At 41.2% G+C, this 18,884-nt stretch overlaps 1 protein-coding gene across 10 annotated transcripts in view; it reads left to right on the top strand.

Moving 5' to 3' along the window:
• The window catches only part of TAOK3 (TAO kinase 3), a 401,409-nt gene that overhangs the window by 137,646 nt on the left and 244,879 nt on the right, over positions 1–18,884 (top strand). For all 10 annotated transcript variants that reach the window (XM_077462074.1, XM_077462072.1, XM_077462066.1 and 7 more), the window contains 3 exons: positions 1,562–1,607; positions 3,828–3,924; positions 16,756–16,869. In XM_077462074.1, coding sequence (XP_077318200.1) covers positions 1,562–1,607; positions 3,828–3,924; positions 16,756–16,869 — 257 coding nt within the window. The remainder of the gene's footprint in view (positions 1–1,561; positions 1,608–3,827; positions 3,925–16,755; positions 16,870–18,884) is intronic.

Here is an 18,884-nt window from a genome sequence, read left to right as displayed (position 1 = left end):
TGGATGTTAGAGACCTTGCGTTCCTTCACCTTCCATTTTGAGGAATCCCCACAGATGCTTAATAGGGTTTAGGTCTGGAGACCTGCTTGGCCAGTCCATCACCTTTACCCTCAGCTTGTTAAGCAAGGCAGTGGTCATCTTGGAGGTGTGCTTGGGGTCAATATGTTGGAATACTGCCCTGCAGCCCAGTCTCAGAAGTGAGGGGATCATGCTCTGCTTCAGTATGTCACAGTACATGTTGGCATTCATGGTTCCCTCAATGAGCTGTAGCTCCCCAGTGCTGGCAACACTCATGCAGCCCCACACTATGACACTCCCTCCACCATGCTTGACTGTAGGCAAGACACAGTTGTCTTTGTACTCCTCACCTGGTTGCCACCACTCACGCTTGACACCATCTGAACCAAATATGTTTATCTTGGTCTCATCAGACCACAAGACATGGTTTCAGTAATCCATGTCCTTAGTCTGCTTGTCTTCAGCAAACTGTTTGCAAGCTTTCTTGTGCATCATCTTTAGAAGAGGCTTCCTTCTGGGGTAACAGCTATGCAGACCAATTCGATTCAATGTGCGGCATATGATGTGAGCACTAACAGGCTGATCCCCCATCCCTTCAACCTCTACAGCAATGCTGGCAGCACTCGTACGTACATTTTCCAAAGACTTCCTCTGCATGTGCTCTGCGTCCTATTCAATCAACTTCTTTGGAACCTGTCCTGTTAAACCACTATATGATCTTGGCCACCATGCTGCAGCTCAGTTTCAGGGTCTTGGCAATCTTCTTATAGCCTAGGACTAGGCCATCTTTATGTAGAGCATCAATTTTCTTTTTTTACGATCCTCAGCGTTCTTTGCCTTGAGGTGCCCTGTTGAACTTCCAGTGACCAGTATGAGAGAGTGAGAGCAATCACGCCATATTTAACACGCCTTCTCCCCATTCACACCTTTAGAGTGACTTTCTCATACTGAGTCAGATGACACTGTGGAGGGAAAATGGCTAATTGGTCCCAATTTGGACATTTACACTTAGAGGTGTACTCACTTTTGTTGCAAGCTGTGTGAGTTATACAAGCTGTACATTCAATACTTTACATTGTAGCAAAGTGTAATTTCTTCAGTCTTGTCACATGCAAAAATATAATAAAATTTGAGGGGTGTACTCACTTTTGTAAGATGCTGTATGTGCTGTGCAGACACATTTCTGTGCACCCTTCTTATGCCCACACTCACTAGGAGCTATGAACCCCATGCTGAAGCATGCAAGTCAGATGCGCCTTATACGCTGATATATCCAGATGTATGCTCTCCTTCAGTGTTTTTTCTCCCAGTCTCCTTCATTTGTTGGTGCAGGTTGTGGGGAAGCCCCTGTCCCCTGTGTTTTTATTTATTTATAATATAAATATATATATAATCTCTCTATGTTGTCACCGGTATAGACCCCACCTTAATCGTTTCACCAGGATGACTTCAGAAGTTATCTGAAATTGTCAGTGTGGCCTTAACATATGTACAGTATGTTAGCAACAAGATCTGATTTAACATATTTTGTGCTTTCTTGTAGTTGGTAATGGAATACTGCCTGGGATCCGCTTCAGATTTGTTAGAAGGTAAGAGAAAAGTTACTTGACCATTGTGAAGCATCGTGATCAAGTGGGCTATAGTAAATATTAACAATTGGATAATGAATATATTCAGTGATAAATGTTTTATATTAATTATAATCTAGCACTGGCTACAAAGATAATAAAGTTGTGTGAGCCACAGTTTTATATAACATAGCATTTACCATGTTTAATCCAACATTGGTTTTTGGGGTTTGAGAGGCTGCAAACATAAAAGTAAATTGCAGCACACTGTTGTATGACACTCTGCCATGGTGTTCAAGATTCAGGGCCCATTCACACTGGTGCATTATGGTAATGCTTATTAAAATAAGCATTTCATGCAATGCAAGGTAGCACATGAGTATTGGTGTGTTGCATTGTGTATATAGTAGTAATGGAGTATATGACGCAGTAAGTGTTGTGTGTACATACATGTGTATGCAAAACTGCAAGAAGTTCATAGAATCCAATTGGAGCATTCAGGTTAACTTTCAGCTGATCTCAATTCAGTATCTCTAGGCAAACTGATAAGAAAAACAGCAGTGCGCAATCCGAGTGTAATATAATAACAGATTTATTGTGGTGAAAAGACAAATGACAACTCATTTTGTGATGGCTAAATCAGGCTTATCACATAGTAAGGGCTTCCGATAGACCGTCCCACAACAGGGAACCTCAGGCCAGGATAGAAATAGTGGGTGGATGGATACACCTGCAGGACCCAGAGAACAAACTGAAGGGCAGCAAACAAAGTGCAGCAATAATTGTACTGAAGCAATTTACTCAGTATTTCTATCCTGGTCTGAGGTTCCCAATTGTGAAACTGCCCATCAGAGGCCCTTACTATGTGATAAACATGATTTTTAACTGTCAGTGTATGTTGCCATTTGTCTTTTCCCCACAATAAACCTGTTTTACAACAATGACTGTTCACTGCTGCTGTTCTTATCTTTGTTGCATTGTGTGCCATTGTTACTAGCTCCCTAATTTACTTAGGATATCAGACAGTGCTGCAACACATTGAGTGGGGTGGGGGGAAATAAAGTACTTGGTGGTTTTTGGCCTATGGCGGCAATGTTTTGACAGCCCATTTATAATTGGATGCTGCACTGTACGTTAACCCACCGCAACGGCGTGGAGAACTGTGAGTAGGCTCTCATTATATAAACCGTCATCTGTCTTATTCACTGTTTACGAGTTTTAAGTTATATCTTATCTGTTGCTAGCTGCCCATACCTCTTTTTCTGCTTGGCTAAAACATATTTCAATATTTTATCTCTCAATGAAAAAGAAAACATTTTATTATATTGCAGCTTATCAATTTTTGGATGTGATGGCTGCGTTAGTTTTCATTTTTTTTTAAGGCTTTTTCTTTCACCTAGGGATCCAACCAGCAGGTCTGTTTTTCAAAAGAACAAGCGCTCTTGCAGATGTAGCAGTTAAAATGTTGAGACAAACCATTTAACACCGACGTGAGATGTTTTACAATGATTATAGTTTGTGTAAAACCATTATGCGAAAATGGGGGTAAAAAAAGTGTGGTGTAACTGCTTATAAAGGGTTTAACTGGTATTTGGCTTCTATGTGTTAGTGTATTTAAATCTGCTAGAACATCTAACACTTCCCCTTCCAGACTAACAGTGCTGCGCTCTAAAGGTGCCGCTCTGCTCCTTCATTCAGAGTAGGGGCCCTCAAATACTGCCCAGATCAGCCACCACCTCTAAGGATTGGTACGCTGCAATATTTTACATTTTTAGTCTTGGGTTTAATACCATTTTAAATGGTGAAAATCAATGGGACGCCAAACTGTAAATAAGCCACTTGCACTAAAAATCTGAGCGTTATAATTTCATTTCATATAATTCATTTAATTTTTCACTACAGCTTACAGCTTCACTCCTCAAAACCATGAAATTTCTGAAAGTATAGGACTGGTAGAATAAAAAAGGTGATGCTACTGATTTTGTAGGTCCTGTGGTACTTTGTGTAAATGTTTATCAAGAAAAATATTTTTTTATAGAAATGCACTGAAATAATTTTCTAGCAATCAAAAACCGCAACATAACGTTCAAATCCCCTACTTCCTTCTGGAGAGCCATGATGGCACCTTCAAGCATACATTATTCTTTTCTCTTTTGAATGATTTTTTCTAATGTGAAACGTGCACTCACAAATGCAGAGAGTCCATTATTCATTCTTTTGCGAAATTTTTCTTCCTTGCAGTTCACAAGAAGCCACTTCAGGAAGTGGAAATAGCTGCCATTACTCACGGTGCCTTGCAGGGGCTGGCCTACCTGCATTTTCACAATATGATTCACAGGTGAGTTGGATCTGCCTGATGGTTGGCTGAAATGAAAGTTTTGAAATGTTAAAGTCCCAGTTTAACTTTCATGGAAGGTTTGTACATTTTTAGATATACCTTCATCATCAATATATCCTAGTAAACACCGTAGAGGGTTGCAGATATTTGGTATCTGGGTCAAGGAGCTGATGAAGGCCGTGATCTCCGACCAAAACGTCCTAATCCGGGTGCACTCCCACATCAAGATGAAAAAAATGTGCCATCTTCCGTACCTGGTGGGGAAGAACTTCCTGCCAGATGTCCTCTGTCAATTCAGGGATGTCAGCACTCCATTTATGGGCCATACTGCTAAGCCTATGAGTTGTAGAATGTAGGAGGGATCTATAATATGATGAAACTAGTTTAGTGTGAGAAGAATCAGTCGGTAATCGTTCTAGTGGAGAGAGTTGAACAACTATGTTACGAAGGCCAAATTGCGTTGCAGCAGTGTGACGTATCTGTAAATATAGAAAGTAGGCTGTTTTGGGTAGGTTATATTCCCGACGAAATTCCTCAAAAGGGCTGAACGCATTAATTGAAAATAGGTGCATGATCGTTTCACCCCCTGTATGGACCAGAATCCCCCATCAGTTCTGCGGTAGAATTCCTGCAAATTCGGATTTCCCCATGGTGGGGCATTTGGTGAGTAGGTATTGCGTTTGTTGAATGGCAGCATTTTAGTGAGCCTACAAATCTGTAGGGTCATTGCTAGTATAGTCATGCCCTCTCTCCCTCTAAGGGACATACGATGAATCAAGTTTTGAAGGGACTCATAGGAGGCGAGTATAGCTGCCTCCAGGGCAGTGGCCGCATTGTTTATTTCAGGATAAAACCACCAGTGCGCGTGGGTCAACTGCGAGGCGATATAATAGGTTTGAAGGCAAGGTAAAGCCAGTCTACCCTCCATTACTGGCAACTGTAGGGTGTTTCTCACGATCCTAACTGCTCCCCCCCTCCTAATGAAGGTGGTAAGAATTGAGTCTATTTCCTTAAATTTGACCTTATTGACATATACTGGCAAATTACTCAGGATGTACAGAAACTGCGGTAAAAAGATAATTTTAAAAATGTTTATCCTATCTATCAGTGTTAGGGGGAGGTTGGTCCATGTCTTTAATGTGAGTCTAGTCTAGTCTTCTGATAAGAGGATCTAGGTTAATATTGATGTAGGAGGAGATTGGTTGTTGTATCATAACCCCCAGATATCGGAAGGAGCTGACTATTTGTAAGGGACAGGAGGGAGGTAACACTATCGACATTGTTTGTTTGGCCTATCATAAACAGAAGGAATTTGTCCTAGTTGACCTGGAACCCAGAAAAGTGACCAAACCTCCGAATAATTTCCAGCAGGGCTGGGAGAGACAATTGGGGGTACGACAGGTAAATCAACATATCAGCGTATAAAGACACCTTTTCTTCCAGACCCCCAATCGTCAGTCCCACTACCTCCCCACTGGATCTTATTAGCGCCGCCAGAGGTTCTATTGCCAATGCAAATAGCAGCAGCGACAGGGGACATCCCTGTCTAGTGCTTCTCTTTATCAGAAAGGGATCAGACATGGCTGCATTCACTCTTAGTCTAGCGGTGGGCTTCGAGTAGAGTAGTTGCACCCACCCGATAAAGGTGTTGACGAATCTGAATTTTGCTAAAACTTCCAGCAAGTATGGCAATTCGACTGATTCAAATGCCTTGTGTGCGTCCAAGGCCAATACGGCCCGAGATCCCACATTATCATGAGCGACTTGCAGATTAGTAAAAAGCCTACGCAAATTGATGGAGGTCGATCGCCCAGGGATGAACCCAGTTTGGTCCACTCCAAGTAATCCAGTGATGACTGTGTTCAGTCGCCGGGCAAGCACCTTGGCTAGAATCTTGATATCTGAATTGATGAGCGAAATCGGTCTATACGATTTCACAGAGCAGGTGATCTTTATGGGGTTTGGGAATAAGGACAATCGGCGCCTCAGACATAGAGGGCGGTAACTGTCTCGTTTTCATAGCAAAATGATATACCCTCAGTAGGTGAGGTATTAGTAGTTCTCTGAAGTGCATATACCACTCTATGGGGAATCCATCCAACCCTGATTTTTTATTTCTGGCAAAGGATTGTATGTCTTCCCCAATTTCTTCAGTTGTTAGAGGGGCATCAAGAAGTGAAGCCTGATGATCCTGAAGTCTTGGTAGCGAGATATCAGATAGGTAATCATCCAGTTCCACAATTATGTAGTGAGCTCTGGTAGTGTATAATGAGGAATAAAATGCGACAGATGCATCCATTATCTCTTTGTTTTGTTCTACCACTACTCCCTCTGAGTTTCTAATTCTGGGGATGCTACATGGCTGATAGTGAGGTCTGGAGAGATATGCCAGTAGGCGACTGTTTCTGTCACCGAATTCAAAGAGTCGCTGATTCTGATACAGCAACTTCTTTTGGGTGCGCTCCAAAAGTACCAAGTCTAGTCTGGCCCTGTGCTTCCAGGCCGTGTGTGTCTCAGGTGTGGGGGCCACAGAATATGCAGCTTCCACCTCCCTGAGAACTCTTTCGGCATCCACCAGTCTGGACTGAGATGCCCTGCGGGCTTGCCCGATTGCTGCAGCAAAAGAGCCGTGGTGGCCTTAAAAGCATCCCGACCACCGGGGAGTAGGCGCTCTGCTTGTTGCTTATCCAATATGATTTCATTTTGGTCATACTTTGGTCCACAACGGCCTGGTCAGCTAACCACAAAGGACTCACACACCCAATAGGAGGAGGGGCAGTCCAGGGCAAGGTCTACCATTAAAGGAGAGTGATCAGATACCGCCCTAGGGGAGATACTTAACCTCAATCATCATATTGAGCAAATCTGATGAGACTAGACAGAGATCAATATGAGATAAGGTACCATGTGATTCTGACTGACACGAATACTCTCTTATCCGCATGCTTCCATCTCCAGGCCTCCACTAAATCAAATTGAGTCAGAAAAGAACCCAAGGGTGTGGGGGGCAGTGTAGAGCAACGGAGCCTATCAATAGAGTTATCAAGTACTGTATTGTCCTGCTCTCTCCCTCCCTAGCTCTAGCTCTCTCCCTCCCTAGCTCTAGCTCTCTCCCTCCCTAGCTCTAGCTCTCTCCCTCCCTAGCTCTCTCCCTCCCTAGCTCTCTCCCTCCCTAGCTCTCTCCCTCCCTAGCTCTCTCCCTCCCTAGCTCTCTCCCTCCCTAGCTCTCTCCCTCGCACTAGCGCTCTCCCTCTCTAGCTCTCTCCGGCGCACTAGCGCTCTCCCTCTCTAGCTCTCTCCGGCGCACTAGCGCTCTCCCTCTCTAGCTCTCTCCGGCGCACTAGCGCTCTCCCTCTCTAGCTCTCTCCGGCGCACTAGCGCTCTCCCTCTCTAGCTCTCTCCGGCGCACTAGCGCTCTCCCTCTCCAGCGCACTAGCTCTCTCTAGCGCGCTATCTCTCGCTCTCACTAGCGCGATATCCCTCTCTCTCTCTAGCTCTCTCCCTCTCTAGCTCTCTCTAGCGCGCTATCTCTCTCTAGCTCTCTCTCTCGCTCTCCCCCCTCACTCCCCCCCCATCTCTCTCCCCCCCTCTACCTATCTATAATTCTCTCTCTCTCTCTCTCTCTCTCTCTCTCTCTCTCTCTCTCTCTCTCTCTCTCTCTCTCTCTCTATATATATATATATATATATATATATATATATATATATATATATATATATATATATATATATATATATATATATATATATATATAATCTCTATACACACACACGATTAAGGTGATCGGGGTCTTTAGAACCCATTAAGGAGTCTTTCTGTCTGAGGAGATCTTTTATCCAGAGTGTGCCAGGAGTCTTGATTATCCACAGAGGGGACAACTGCTGCTTTTAGTTGTCTGAGGTGAGCGACTTGTGATACCGTTGGTGGAGATCACTTGCCTCTGTCTTCATTTGGGGTGGCATATCGCTGGATTTTCTTCAATCCGTCCCTTTTATGCATGAACTTTTGAGACCTATTTATACAGTGTTTTTTTTTTTTTTTTTTTGGTTTTTTTAGTTTTTTGGGATAATACACATCTATTTTGAATATACACAATATTTGTAGAATATTTTGTTCTGAGGATTAGTAGTGCAGCACTTTTTGGGTATGACTCTACCAGCTTTGCACATCTAGAGTGAAATTTGTTCCTGTTCTTCTTTGCAAAATAGCTCAAGCTCTGTCAGATTGGATGGAGAGCGTCTGTGAACAGCAATTTTCAAGTCTTGCCACAGATTCTCTATTCGATTTTTAGGTCCGGACTTTGACTGGGCTTTTCTAACATTTGAATATGCTTTGATCTAAAATATTCCATTGTAGCTCTGGCTGTATATTTAGGGTCGTTGTCCTGCTGGAAGGTGAACCTCTGCCCCAGTCTCAAGTCTTTTGCAGACTCAAACAGCTTTTCTCCTAAGATTGCCCTGTATTTGGCTCCATCCATCTTACCATCAACTCTGACCAGCTTCCCGGTCTCTGCTGAAGAAAAGCATCGACATAACATGATTCTCGCAAACTGCAAAAGGGACATCTTATGGCTTTCTTTAAACAATGGCTTTCTTCTTGCCACTTTTCCATAAAGGCCAGATTTGTGGAGTAGACCACTAATAATTGTCTTATGTACAGATTCTCCCACCTGAGCTGTGGATCTCTGTAGCTCCTCCATAGTTACTATTGGCTTCTTGGCTCTTTCTCTGGTGAATGCTCTCCTTGCCCGGCCTGTCTGTTTAGGTGGATGGCCATTGCAGTTTGCATTTGTGCCATACTCTTTCCATTTTTGGATGATGGGTTGAACAATTCTTTGTGAAATGTTCAAAGAGCATGGAGTTCACCAGAGCTTCACAGGTCCTCCATGATGACAAAACGGAGCTGTTGAATGTTAGACACCTTGCGCTCCTCCACCCTCCTTTTGAGGATGCCCCACAGACGCTCCATATAGGGTTTAAGTCTGGAGACGTGCTTGGCCAGTCCATCACCTTTACCCTCAGCTTTTTTTAGCAATGCAGTGGTTGTCTTGGAGGTGTGTTTGGGGTCATTATCATGTTGGAATACTTCCCTGCGGCCCAGTTTTCGAAGGGATCATGCTCTGCTTCAGTATGTCACAGTATATATTGGCATTCATGGTTCCCTCAATGAACTGTAGCTCCCCAGTGTCAGCAGCAGTCATGCAGCCCCGGACCATGACACTCCCTCCACCATGCTTGACTGTAGGCAAGACGCACTTGTCTTTGTACTTCTCACCTGGTTGACACCATCTGAACAAAATGAGTTTATCTTGGTCTCATCAGACCACAGGACATGGTTCCAGTCATTCGTGTCCTTAGTTTGTCTTCAGCAAACTGTTTGTGGGCTTTCTTGTGCATCATCTTTAGAAGAGGCTTCCTTCTGGAATGACAGTCTTGCAGACCAGTTTGATGCAGTATGTGGCAAATCTCTGAGCACTGACAGGCTGACCCACCCCTTCAACCTCTGCAGCAATGCTGGCAGCACTCAAATGTCTATTTCCCAAACCTCTGGATATGACGCTGGGCGTGTGCACTCAACTTCTTGCAGCAAATTTACACTGTTATACAAGCTGTACACTCCTTTACATTGTAGCAAAGTGTAATTTCTTCAATGTTGTCACATGAAAAGATAATAAAATATTCAAAAAAATATGAGAGGTGTACTCACTTTTCTGAGATATAGTGTGGGTGTGTGTATACATCTCTATATCTAGATCTATGTGCCTGGATCTATATATGTATATATTTCTCTTATATCTGACATCCATACTAGAGCTGCCTATAAATAAATAAAAATGTTCTGTTCTGTACTCTTGCACAAACTTTGTGGTGAGTACAACAATTGTTCCTTTGTTCAGTAAAACATTGAGTGGCTTGCTGACCTCCTGTGGGTTTAGGGAGCTACTGTATAATTCCTGACCCCTAAGCAGTAAGTATTTCGGTTCTCTTTCTGAAGAGATGAACAGACACACAAGGTCATCTCTCTTGTCCCAGTGAATGGACAACATTTCACCAGGGGATAAAACCTTTTGCCTCTTCTGGGGTGGGTGGAGGGCTTCAATTGTTGGCTTAGGGAGTGACCAAACAATTATTAGGGTCATGTTCTGGGAGGGACTGGGCATCATCTTGCTTACAAAGGATGCCACAATAGAGGTCAATCATCACAGTTGGATAATGCATAAATCCACTTCACTCGAGTTCAGCGTTTGAGTACTGTCCACCACACGGGACTTATAAAAACTTTGTTAGTAATTAGTTGAATGCAAATAGAAGCTGCTTTTGTACTTCTTTCTTAACATGGGGAGATGAAAGTTCTTTTCTTGGTCTAAAAAGGTGTTCATAAAGGTGGCTTTATAGAGGATTGTAACATCAAGTTATACAAAAACTGACACACTACAATGTTTTCTAGTCATTGGAGCAGCAATCTAGAAGTGAACAGTTGTGTTATGGGCCTTACGGTAATTTATCACCCCGGAAGTTTACAGTAAATATGCCTGGAACCTTATTACTTGAAGACATCTAGCTAGAGGCTCAGATAAAGTGATGAACCCAAACTTGAGATTATGTAACTATCGGCTCCCTTGCAGTTTGGATATGGCACATATTAGGCGACTTGTTTTTATATTGTGGAAAGATGAGAGCTCCAAATGCACAGCAAAACTCTACTTGGGTGATAAGAATTCCTGAGACCCCTTTTTGCTCATTATCCCTTCCTTGGCCATGTCATCTCCATTATTTTTCAATTTTCATGACCACCTGAAAAGTACCCACGTGTAAGTGTTAACAGCTCTTTTACAAAAAACAAGTTATGGCTTGTGGCTACAGGTTCTTGTAAAATGTTGTTTTTGTGTCCACTAGGAAAAATAATGATCTAAATTCTTGGCTATTTTAGGCCTATGAAACCTTACAGACTGCATTATATTTTTTTAAACTTTCTCACAGCAATTTATGACAATTGCAGTGGAAATTAAACATTTACAACTACCTAAAATATATAAAGGATCTGTGTTATATGCAGTTGTTTCATTACATAATTTTCCCAGGACTTACTGATGAATATAAAGGAACAAGCCAGTTAGACATGACTGCAGCCCCCTCTAGTGGAAATTATCATTGTAGTATTTGGGGTATAGGCAGTTTAACATCTAATCATTGCCTTGATCTTTTCTTTGTATTTGTATGTTTTCATGATTTAAAAAATGCTTAGGAAGCTGTATTTAGATTCAGTTTAAAGGTGATCTAATTTTTGACATTATTCCAAGAGTATTGTTCAGTTATTGTTCCCTAAGGATATGGAGTGATGTATGTTCTGTGCTGTTTATTCACTATTTGAACATGAACATTTGAAAACAGATGTTGGTATAAGCTGTTCCTGTCTGCCATTTTACCTAAATGGCTGGTAGTGAACAATCCTGTATTCTTTTACACTTTTTAAATGTAAGTGTGTGTGTGTGTGTGTGTGTGTGTGTGTGTGTGTATATGTGTGTGTATATGTATATATGTATATGTGTGTATGTATATATATATATATTCTCCACAAAAGTGAGTATACCCCTCACATTTTTGTAAATATTTTATATCTTTTCATGTGACAACACTGAAGAAATTACACTTTGCTACAAAGTAGTGAGTGTACAGCTTTATAACAGTGTGTAAATGTGCTGTCCCCTCAAAATAACTCAACACACAGCCATTAATGTCTAAACCAATGGCAACAAAAGTGAGTACACCCCTATGTCCAAATTGGGCCCAATTAGCCATTTTCCCTCCCTGGTGTCATTTGACTTGATAGTGTTACATAGTCTCAGCTGTGAATGGGGAGCAGGTGTTTTAAATTGTGGTGTTATGGCTCTCCCTTCCTCATACTGAGGATCTGGAAAAAAAAATTGTTGCTCTACATAAAGATTGCCTAGGTTATAAGAATGTGTGTGTGTGTGTGTGTGTGTGTATATATGTATATAGTTTCTGTTGCCATTATGATTTAAAAAGAGTAAACACAGTGGATTGATAATAAATGGCTTCAGCCAAACCCTATCCATGAGTGAAAGAAAATTTTGGCCAAGAAATATATATATATATATATATATATATATATATATATATATATATATATATATATATATTAAATTATATTATTATCAATCCACTGTGTTTACTCTCTTTAAATCATAATGGCAACAGAAACTACCCAAATGACCCTGATCATGTTTACATGCCCCACTTCTTAATACTGTGTATTTCCACCTTTAATATCATTGACAGCATGGAGTCTGTGGATGAGGCTTTGTCTTTTCAGATGGTAAACCTGCCCATTCCTCTTGGCAAAAAACCTCCAGTTCCTGTAAATTCTTGGGCTGTCTTGCATGAACTTCACGTTTTGAGATCTCCCCAGAGTGGCCCAATGATATTGAGGTCAGGAGACTGAGATGGCCACTCCAGAACCTGCTATAGCCAATGACAGGGTGACAGGTCAACTTGGCCTTGTGTTTTGGATTATTGTCATGTTGGAATGTCCAAGTACGTCCCATGCGCAGCTTCCTGGCTGATGAATGCAAATGTACCTCCATTATTTTTTGATAACCTACTGCATTCATCTTGCCATCACTTTTGACCAAATTTTTCTGTGCTTTTGTAGCTCACACATCCCCAAAACATTAGCGATCCATCTCTGTGTTTCACATTAGGAATGGTGTACCTTTCATCGTGGGCCTTGTTGACTCCTCTCCAAATGTAGTGTTTATGGTTGTGGCCAAAAAGCTAAATTTTGGTTTCATCACTCCAAATGCCTTTGTGCCAGAAGGTTTGAGTCTTGTCTCTGTGCTGTTTGGTGTTTTGTAAGCAGGATACTTTGTGGCATTTGCGTAGTAATGGCTTTCTTATGGCAACTCGACTATGCAGCTCATCTTTCTTCAAGTGCCTCCTTATTGTGCATCTTGAAACAGCCATGCCACATGTTTTCAGAGAGTCCTGTATTTCACCTGAAGTTATTTGTTGGTTTTTCTTTGCATCCCAAACAATTTTCCTGGCAGTTGTGGCCCCAATTTTAGTTGATCTACCTGACCGTGGTTTGGTTTCAACAGAACCCCTCATTTTCCACTTATTGAGTTTGAACACTGCTGATTTCCATTCTCAATTCCTTAGATATCTTTTTATATCCCTTACCAGTTTTATACAGGTCAACTGCTCTTTCCTGCAGTTCCTTTGACAATTCTTTTGCTTTCCCCATGATTCAGAAGCCAGAAATGTCAGTGCAGCACTGGATGAAAGATGCAAGGGTCTGTCAGGAGTCTAGAAACGAATTGGCCTTTTATACACACTCTTTACAAGCAAACAGATCACAGGTGAGGATGGTTACCTTTTAATAGCCATTCAAACCCCTTTGTGCCAACTTGTGTGCATCTTATCAGGCCAAAATCACCAGGATATGAAAACATTTGAGCAGGGTAATTTGCGTAGTTTCTGTTGTCATTATGATTTAAAAAGAGAAAACACAGTTGATTGATAAGTAGCTTCAACCAAACACTTACCACGAGTGAAAATCTTTTGTGTTCATCATTCATATTCTCTAAAAAATGGACAAAAAAAATCAAATTCTGCCAGGGTATGTAAACTTATGAGTACAAGTGTGTGTGTGTGTGTGTGTGTATATATATATATATATATATATATATATATATATATATATATATATATATATATATATATATATATATATATATATATATATATATATATATATATATATATATACACACACACACACCTATATATCTCTATCTCTCCTTTTTTTTTACCTCCATCTGCTTCTTTGTATTACGTTGACATCTCATTTAACAAGTTAACATCATAGTGGTTGTAAACGTCAACCTGTGAACAAAGCATATCCCTCTCAAGTGTGTACTTGCCTTAAGCCAGACCTCTAAGTGTAATTTCTCTCTGCTATCTTCATGAGCCAATTCCAACAGATTTTCCTGACTCCAAGAGATGAGAAGGTTCCGGGAGGGTGCTCCAGCACACAGCCTGCGATTGACAGTCTTAGCTTTGTTCCTGTGTGTATTGGGGTATACCTATTCCCTCCAATCAGCTTTCAGAACTCTCCTGCTGAGTAACTTCAGCTCCCCACCCCCTGCTTTCTGAATGCTCAAACAAGCTGTATAAATGTTGCACTTTGAACAGCTGTAAAAGAGATGAGGCAGGATATACAGGTACAACTTTTGTAGGATGATTTCATCTCTGTGTATCACCTGAGCCCGGTCGCTTCACTGGGTGTATGTATGTATGTATGTATGTGTGTGTGTGTGTGTATATATATATATATATATGTGTGTGTGTAAAGGTTTACAACCACTTTAAATTTATTAGAGGGTTGGGTTAAGACCCATTTAAGTGTTGGAGTCAGGTTAAAAGTTAGCAAGTTGGTAAGAGTTGGGGGAGAGGGTTACTGTTGGGTTGCTTGACAGTGTTGGGATAAGTGGTAAAACGGAACTACATTGCATCTGAGCACCACAACCCAAAAACACTATTTAATTATTTTTATTATTCAAACCAAACTCCCCATCCATCCATGTTTAATCAATTTGAAAAACGCCGCTCTTGTATTTCTGGTCCTGGCAAACTTGAGTAAGATGTGGACAGATTTATGTAGCATTTACTTCCTGGAATACATCTTTCCTTATCTAAGGCATGCAGACAGAAGGGTGTGCTGAGCTAAGAAAACCCGTTCTTCCCTCCTGAATACTCCTGGGATATATGACATAATTTGCCTGGGCAAGGAAACTAGACGATAAAGAAATGTAAAAAACTTCCACTCTTTGACAGGTACCCTGTTCCCACTTCCGGGAGTCTGGGCCTTGGCCCGTGACATCATCACGGGGCTTCCATCTCCTCCTCCTCCTCCTCCTCCTCCTCCTCTCCCTGTCGCCGGGCCAGTAGGAGGGAGGAGCGGGGCCTCGTGCATGCGCAGTAGGGTTCCGGGGTGTGAAGCCATAAGGCTACACTGCCAGGTACCCTTACCCGCAATGGCATCAGCAGCACCTGGCAGCTGACAAACCTCATCTGTGGTGCTGACATCGCTGGACTCCAGGACAGGTAAGTGTCCTATTAAAAGCCAGAAGCTGCAGTATGTGTAGCTGCTAGCTTTTAATTTTTTTTTTTTTTTTGGATGGAACATGAGGATTAAAAATAGTCCATGTTAATTGAGAGAGTGATGTTCTGCTTTAAGGATACCTTTTAAGCCATTACATCTCTTCAGTTGCTTCTTTGCATGCACTAAATGTGAATTGGATTAAGGGAACGATTGCCCATGGCTTTACCATAGCATATTCCTTACTCAAAGATTTGACCCTAGTGTGCCCATTATCAGGGATATACCTCACACACCTTAAACGGAATTCTTTAGGTACCTGCAGCTTGGACATTAGATCATAACAATCATTCGTGACCTGGATCTTTCCATGAAACTGTCCATTTTCAAAATAATTTGTAATTACATTCCCCTTTCAACTGCGGCTCTTTGTCTGAATGGACACACAGAGCTGCGGCTCGGCTCGGCTGCCCCCATAGCAAGCTGCTTGCTGTGGGGGCACATTTGTTATTTTTAAAGGGAAAAAAAAGAGACTTTAATATCACTTTTAGGCTCAGTTCACACTGATGCGATATAGGATCCTACTTGTGAGACCCCAAGTCAGATGATGTGTAATTTAATGTTTCCCTATAAAAGCTTTCTTGGCTGATACTACACAAGTCTGTCTGACTTTATAAAAGGTTCCTGCACTACTTTGATGTGACTTTTTACACTCTGTGGCATTAGTCGCATCAAAGGCTAGTGTGAACTGGGTCTTAACTAGGTGGTACCTAGTACCCTATTGATTCATGCATATACACCCAGGGCTATCAGAATACAAATGTACTAGCAGGGGCTGAAAAAAAACACACACCTTTACACTTGCACATCCTGACAATACTGTATGTTCTCATTACGCCTTTCTCCCAGTCCCCCTGGACATTTCCTACACCATAGATTGCCTGGTGTTGATGAAAACTGTCACAAATGACTGATGCAGATTACAGGGGAAGGGGAAAGCAGCCAGGATCCACACTAGGTGCTTTAGGTTTAAGCAAGTATGCCTTATGAGGAAATGCTTCCACTTTTTTGTTTTAAAGGCTACGACCCCTTTCATGGCGCCCTCAAACAGCTGCTCCATTGTCTCAAGTGTGAAAGCCCTGCCAGCGCTGGCAGGGCGTCAGGAAAAGTCCTGCCAGCAGCTTCTTTGGAGCGGTGTGTTTACTGCCCCTCCACCGCTCCTGCCCATTGCGCTAGCAGCCGAAATGTGCCACAAATCCGATGGTAAAACCGTGTGAAAGGGTCTTACAGCCACTTTAAGGCCTCATGTACCCTGGGCATTAAAAATGCTGCTCATACAGGCTTTGACATTTTTTTCTTTAAGCCTGTTGGCTTATGTGTCCATGCACATTTTAATGTTTACATGAATATTTTTAGAGGCGCATCGGCAGAAAAGGGGGGGTTGAACTTCTGGTGAAGTGGCCAAAACCAAAAAGGGGTACCCGCTCAACCTTTTGGGTGGAACTCCGCTTTAAAAATACAGTGATTGTATTGGTTTTCTTGCTTTGTCAGTTTGTATGCTTGGATTTTGTTATTACATTAATTTGGTAAAATGTTTATTTTTAAGAATAGGTTGTACTTTCACCTATGACGATAGTTTTAATACAGTCAAAATGTTATCCGTTCTAACAACATTTTACGTTTTGTCTTTTTTTCTTTTTTTATCTTTAGGGATATTAAAGCTGGGAATATACTGCTTACTGAGCCTGGTCAGGTAAAATTAGCAGACTTTGGATCTGCGTCTATAGCATCACCTGCCAATTCCTTTGTGGGAACGCCATACTGGTAAGATATAGCAATAGATGTACAGCCATTGTAACAGTCATTCCTCTTCGATAAGGAGGATGTTTCAGGAATTTTGATCTGCACCTCTTCATACAATACATGATGTAATATTCATTGGTACATTTCCTAAAACATACACCCAATTGGGTTGATTTACTAAAACTAGAGTGTGCAAAATCGGATGCAGCTGTGCATGGTAGCCAATCACTTTCTAACTTCAGCTTGTCCAATTAAGCTTTCACAAAAAAAAAAAAAACTGGAAGCTGATTGGTTTCTATGCAAAGAGGCTGCAAATGTTGCACTCTCCAGTTTTAGTAAATCAACCCAATTGGGTGTCTGTTTTAGGAAATGTACCAATGAATATTACATTTCTGCTGCATAGTTTTAGAAATATTAGAGTTAAACTATAGGCAAAAGCTAAATATACAGATGAGATTTATATATGAAACCTTGTCTGCCAAAAGATGTGTATGGTGTATTCAGTCCTGAGATTTCTGCAGTTCTGCCCCACAGCACAACCCTGTCTAGCAGGGGAAGACAGATTATCATGTTTGCTGCATTTTCATTTTCACTTGCAGGTCCCCCCACCCCCACACTGTGACTGGTAAATGAAAAGAGAAGAAGCCCACCAACCATAAGCTAATCTCTCCGTCATTCTGTGCACTCATCCTTTCAGCAAAATATTTTCTTTTTTTGCTTCTAGAATAGATTTTAAAAAAATATACTGAAGTCAATCACACCAAGATAAAGCTTTGCTAGTCTTAGGTAATTTAAACTAAACTTAAATTTCGTTTTGATATTTTAAAGTGTAACTATAAAAAAAAAAAAAAAAAAAAAAAAAAAAGCTTTTCTCCTTTCTAAGGCTGGGTTCACACCTATGCATTTTTTGTGCTTTTTGCATTTTGCAGATTTGCACTACAGATCTTGTTCCATAGGAAACTATGTTAAATGGACTCTAGTGCAAATCTGCAAAATGCAAAAAGCACTAAAACTGCATAAGTGTGAATCCAGCCTTATAGCTTGTGTTTATAGGTTTTACCTGGAATGAACTAGTTATTGAACATACTTTATTTATAAAATAGCATGATCTTTTATTTACACCTCTCTAGCTATGTCTGTTTGCCTTGTCCATCAGTCTGCCTGTCTATGTAATAAACTACTGCAGAAAAACATATTTAAGGCTCCTTCACTCTGACGGACTAATCGAGTCTGCATGTCAGTTTTTCAGGTGGACCCTATTGGTCCATCTATTGCTCTCTATGGAGTGGTGGAATGGATCGGATGAAAACAGGCAGGTGGTCTGTTTCCGTCCAACAGCCCATAGAGGCCAGCGGGCTGCATCAGTCGTGCTCAGCGAAGATTAGCAGGGAGATCCCCCGCTGAGCGGGCAGATCCACTAGCAGGCACCACCAGTGTAGAAGGCACCATTTTTAATTGGAAATAAATAGTTCTGATTTCATTTCACAAACGTTAAACCTTAGAAAAAAAAGAATTCTTTAGTATAATCAATTCAAATTCCATGCTTAGGAGTAAGCTGGGCTGCTGCCTCCCATGAAAGACTCCACAAGTTAAGTAAGGTGATGTAAATGTATAAAGTGGTTAGTGGCGCGATGCCCATCAGCTAATAATAGAATTAACCCTTAAAGATGGATCACACAGCGCATTATTATGCTGGGTGCAGGTACCAGTGTGGAAGATATATGTGTGTGTGTGTGTGTGTGTGTGTGTGTGTGTATACATACATACAATAAATATAAAATCTCTCAAGAGCAACTGCCCAAAGTTGGTGAATTAAAAAAACAAAACATTTTGGTGCAGTGTGCAATCGACAAAACTCATAAACTCTAAGGTGCAAAAAATCCAATTACTGATGTGTACCGCACGTAATGGTGCACTGCAAGTTCAAAAATCATGTAAAAAAACAAAAAATGTATCCAAGACCAAAAAACATGTAAATATTATACCAATTATATAAAATAACAAAACCAACTACAAATAATTCAGTCCTTGAGTGA

This window comes from Lithobates pipiens, unplaced genomic scaffold (assembly GCF_037356315.1).
Source record: "Lithobates pipiens isolate NorthernLeopardFrog02 unplaced genomic scaffold, aLitPip1_a1.2 Scaffold_3, whole genome shotgun sequence".
Lineage (NCBI taxonomy): Eukaryota > Metazoa > Chordata > Amphibia > Anura > Ranidae > Lithobates > Lithobates pipiens.
Note: the sequence above shows the minus strand (reverse complement) of the source record. Positions and strands in the feature narration are given on the sequence as shown.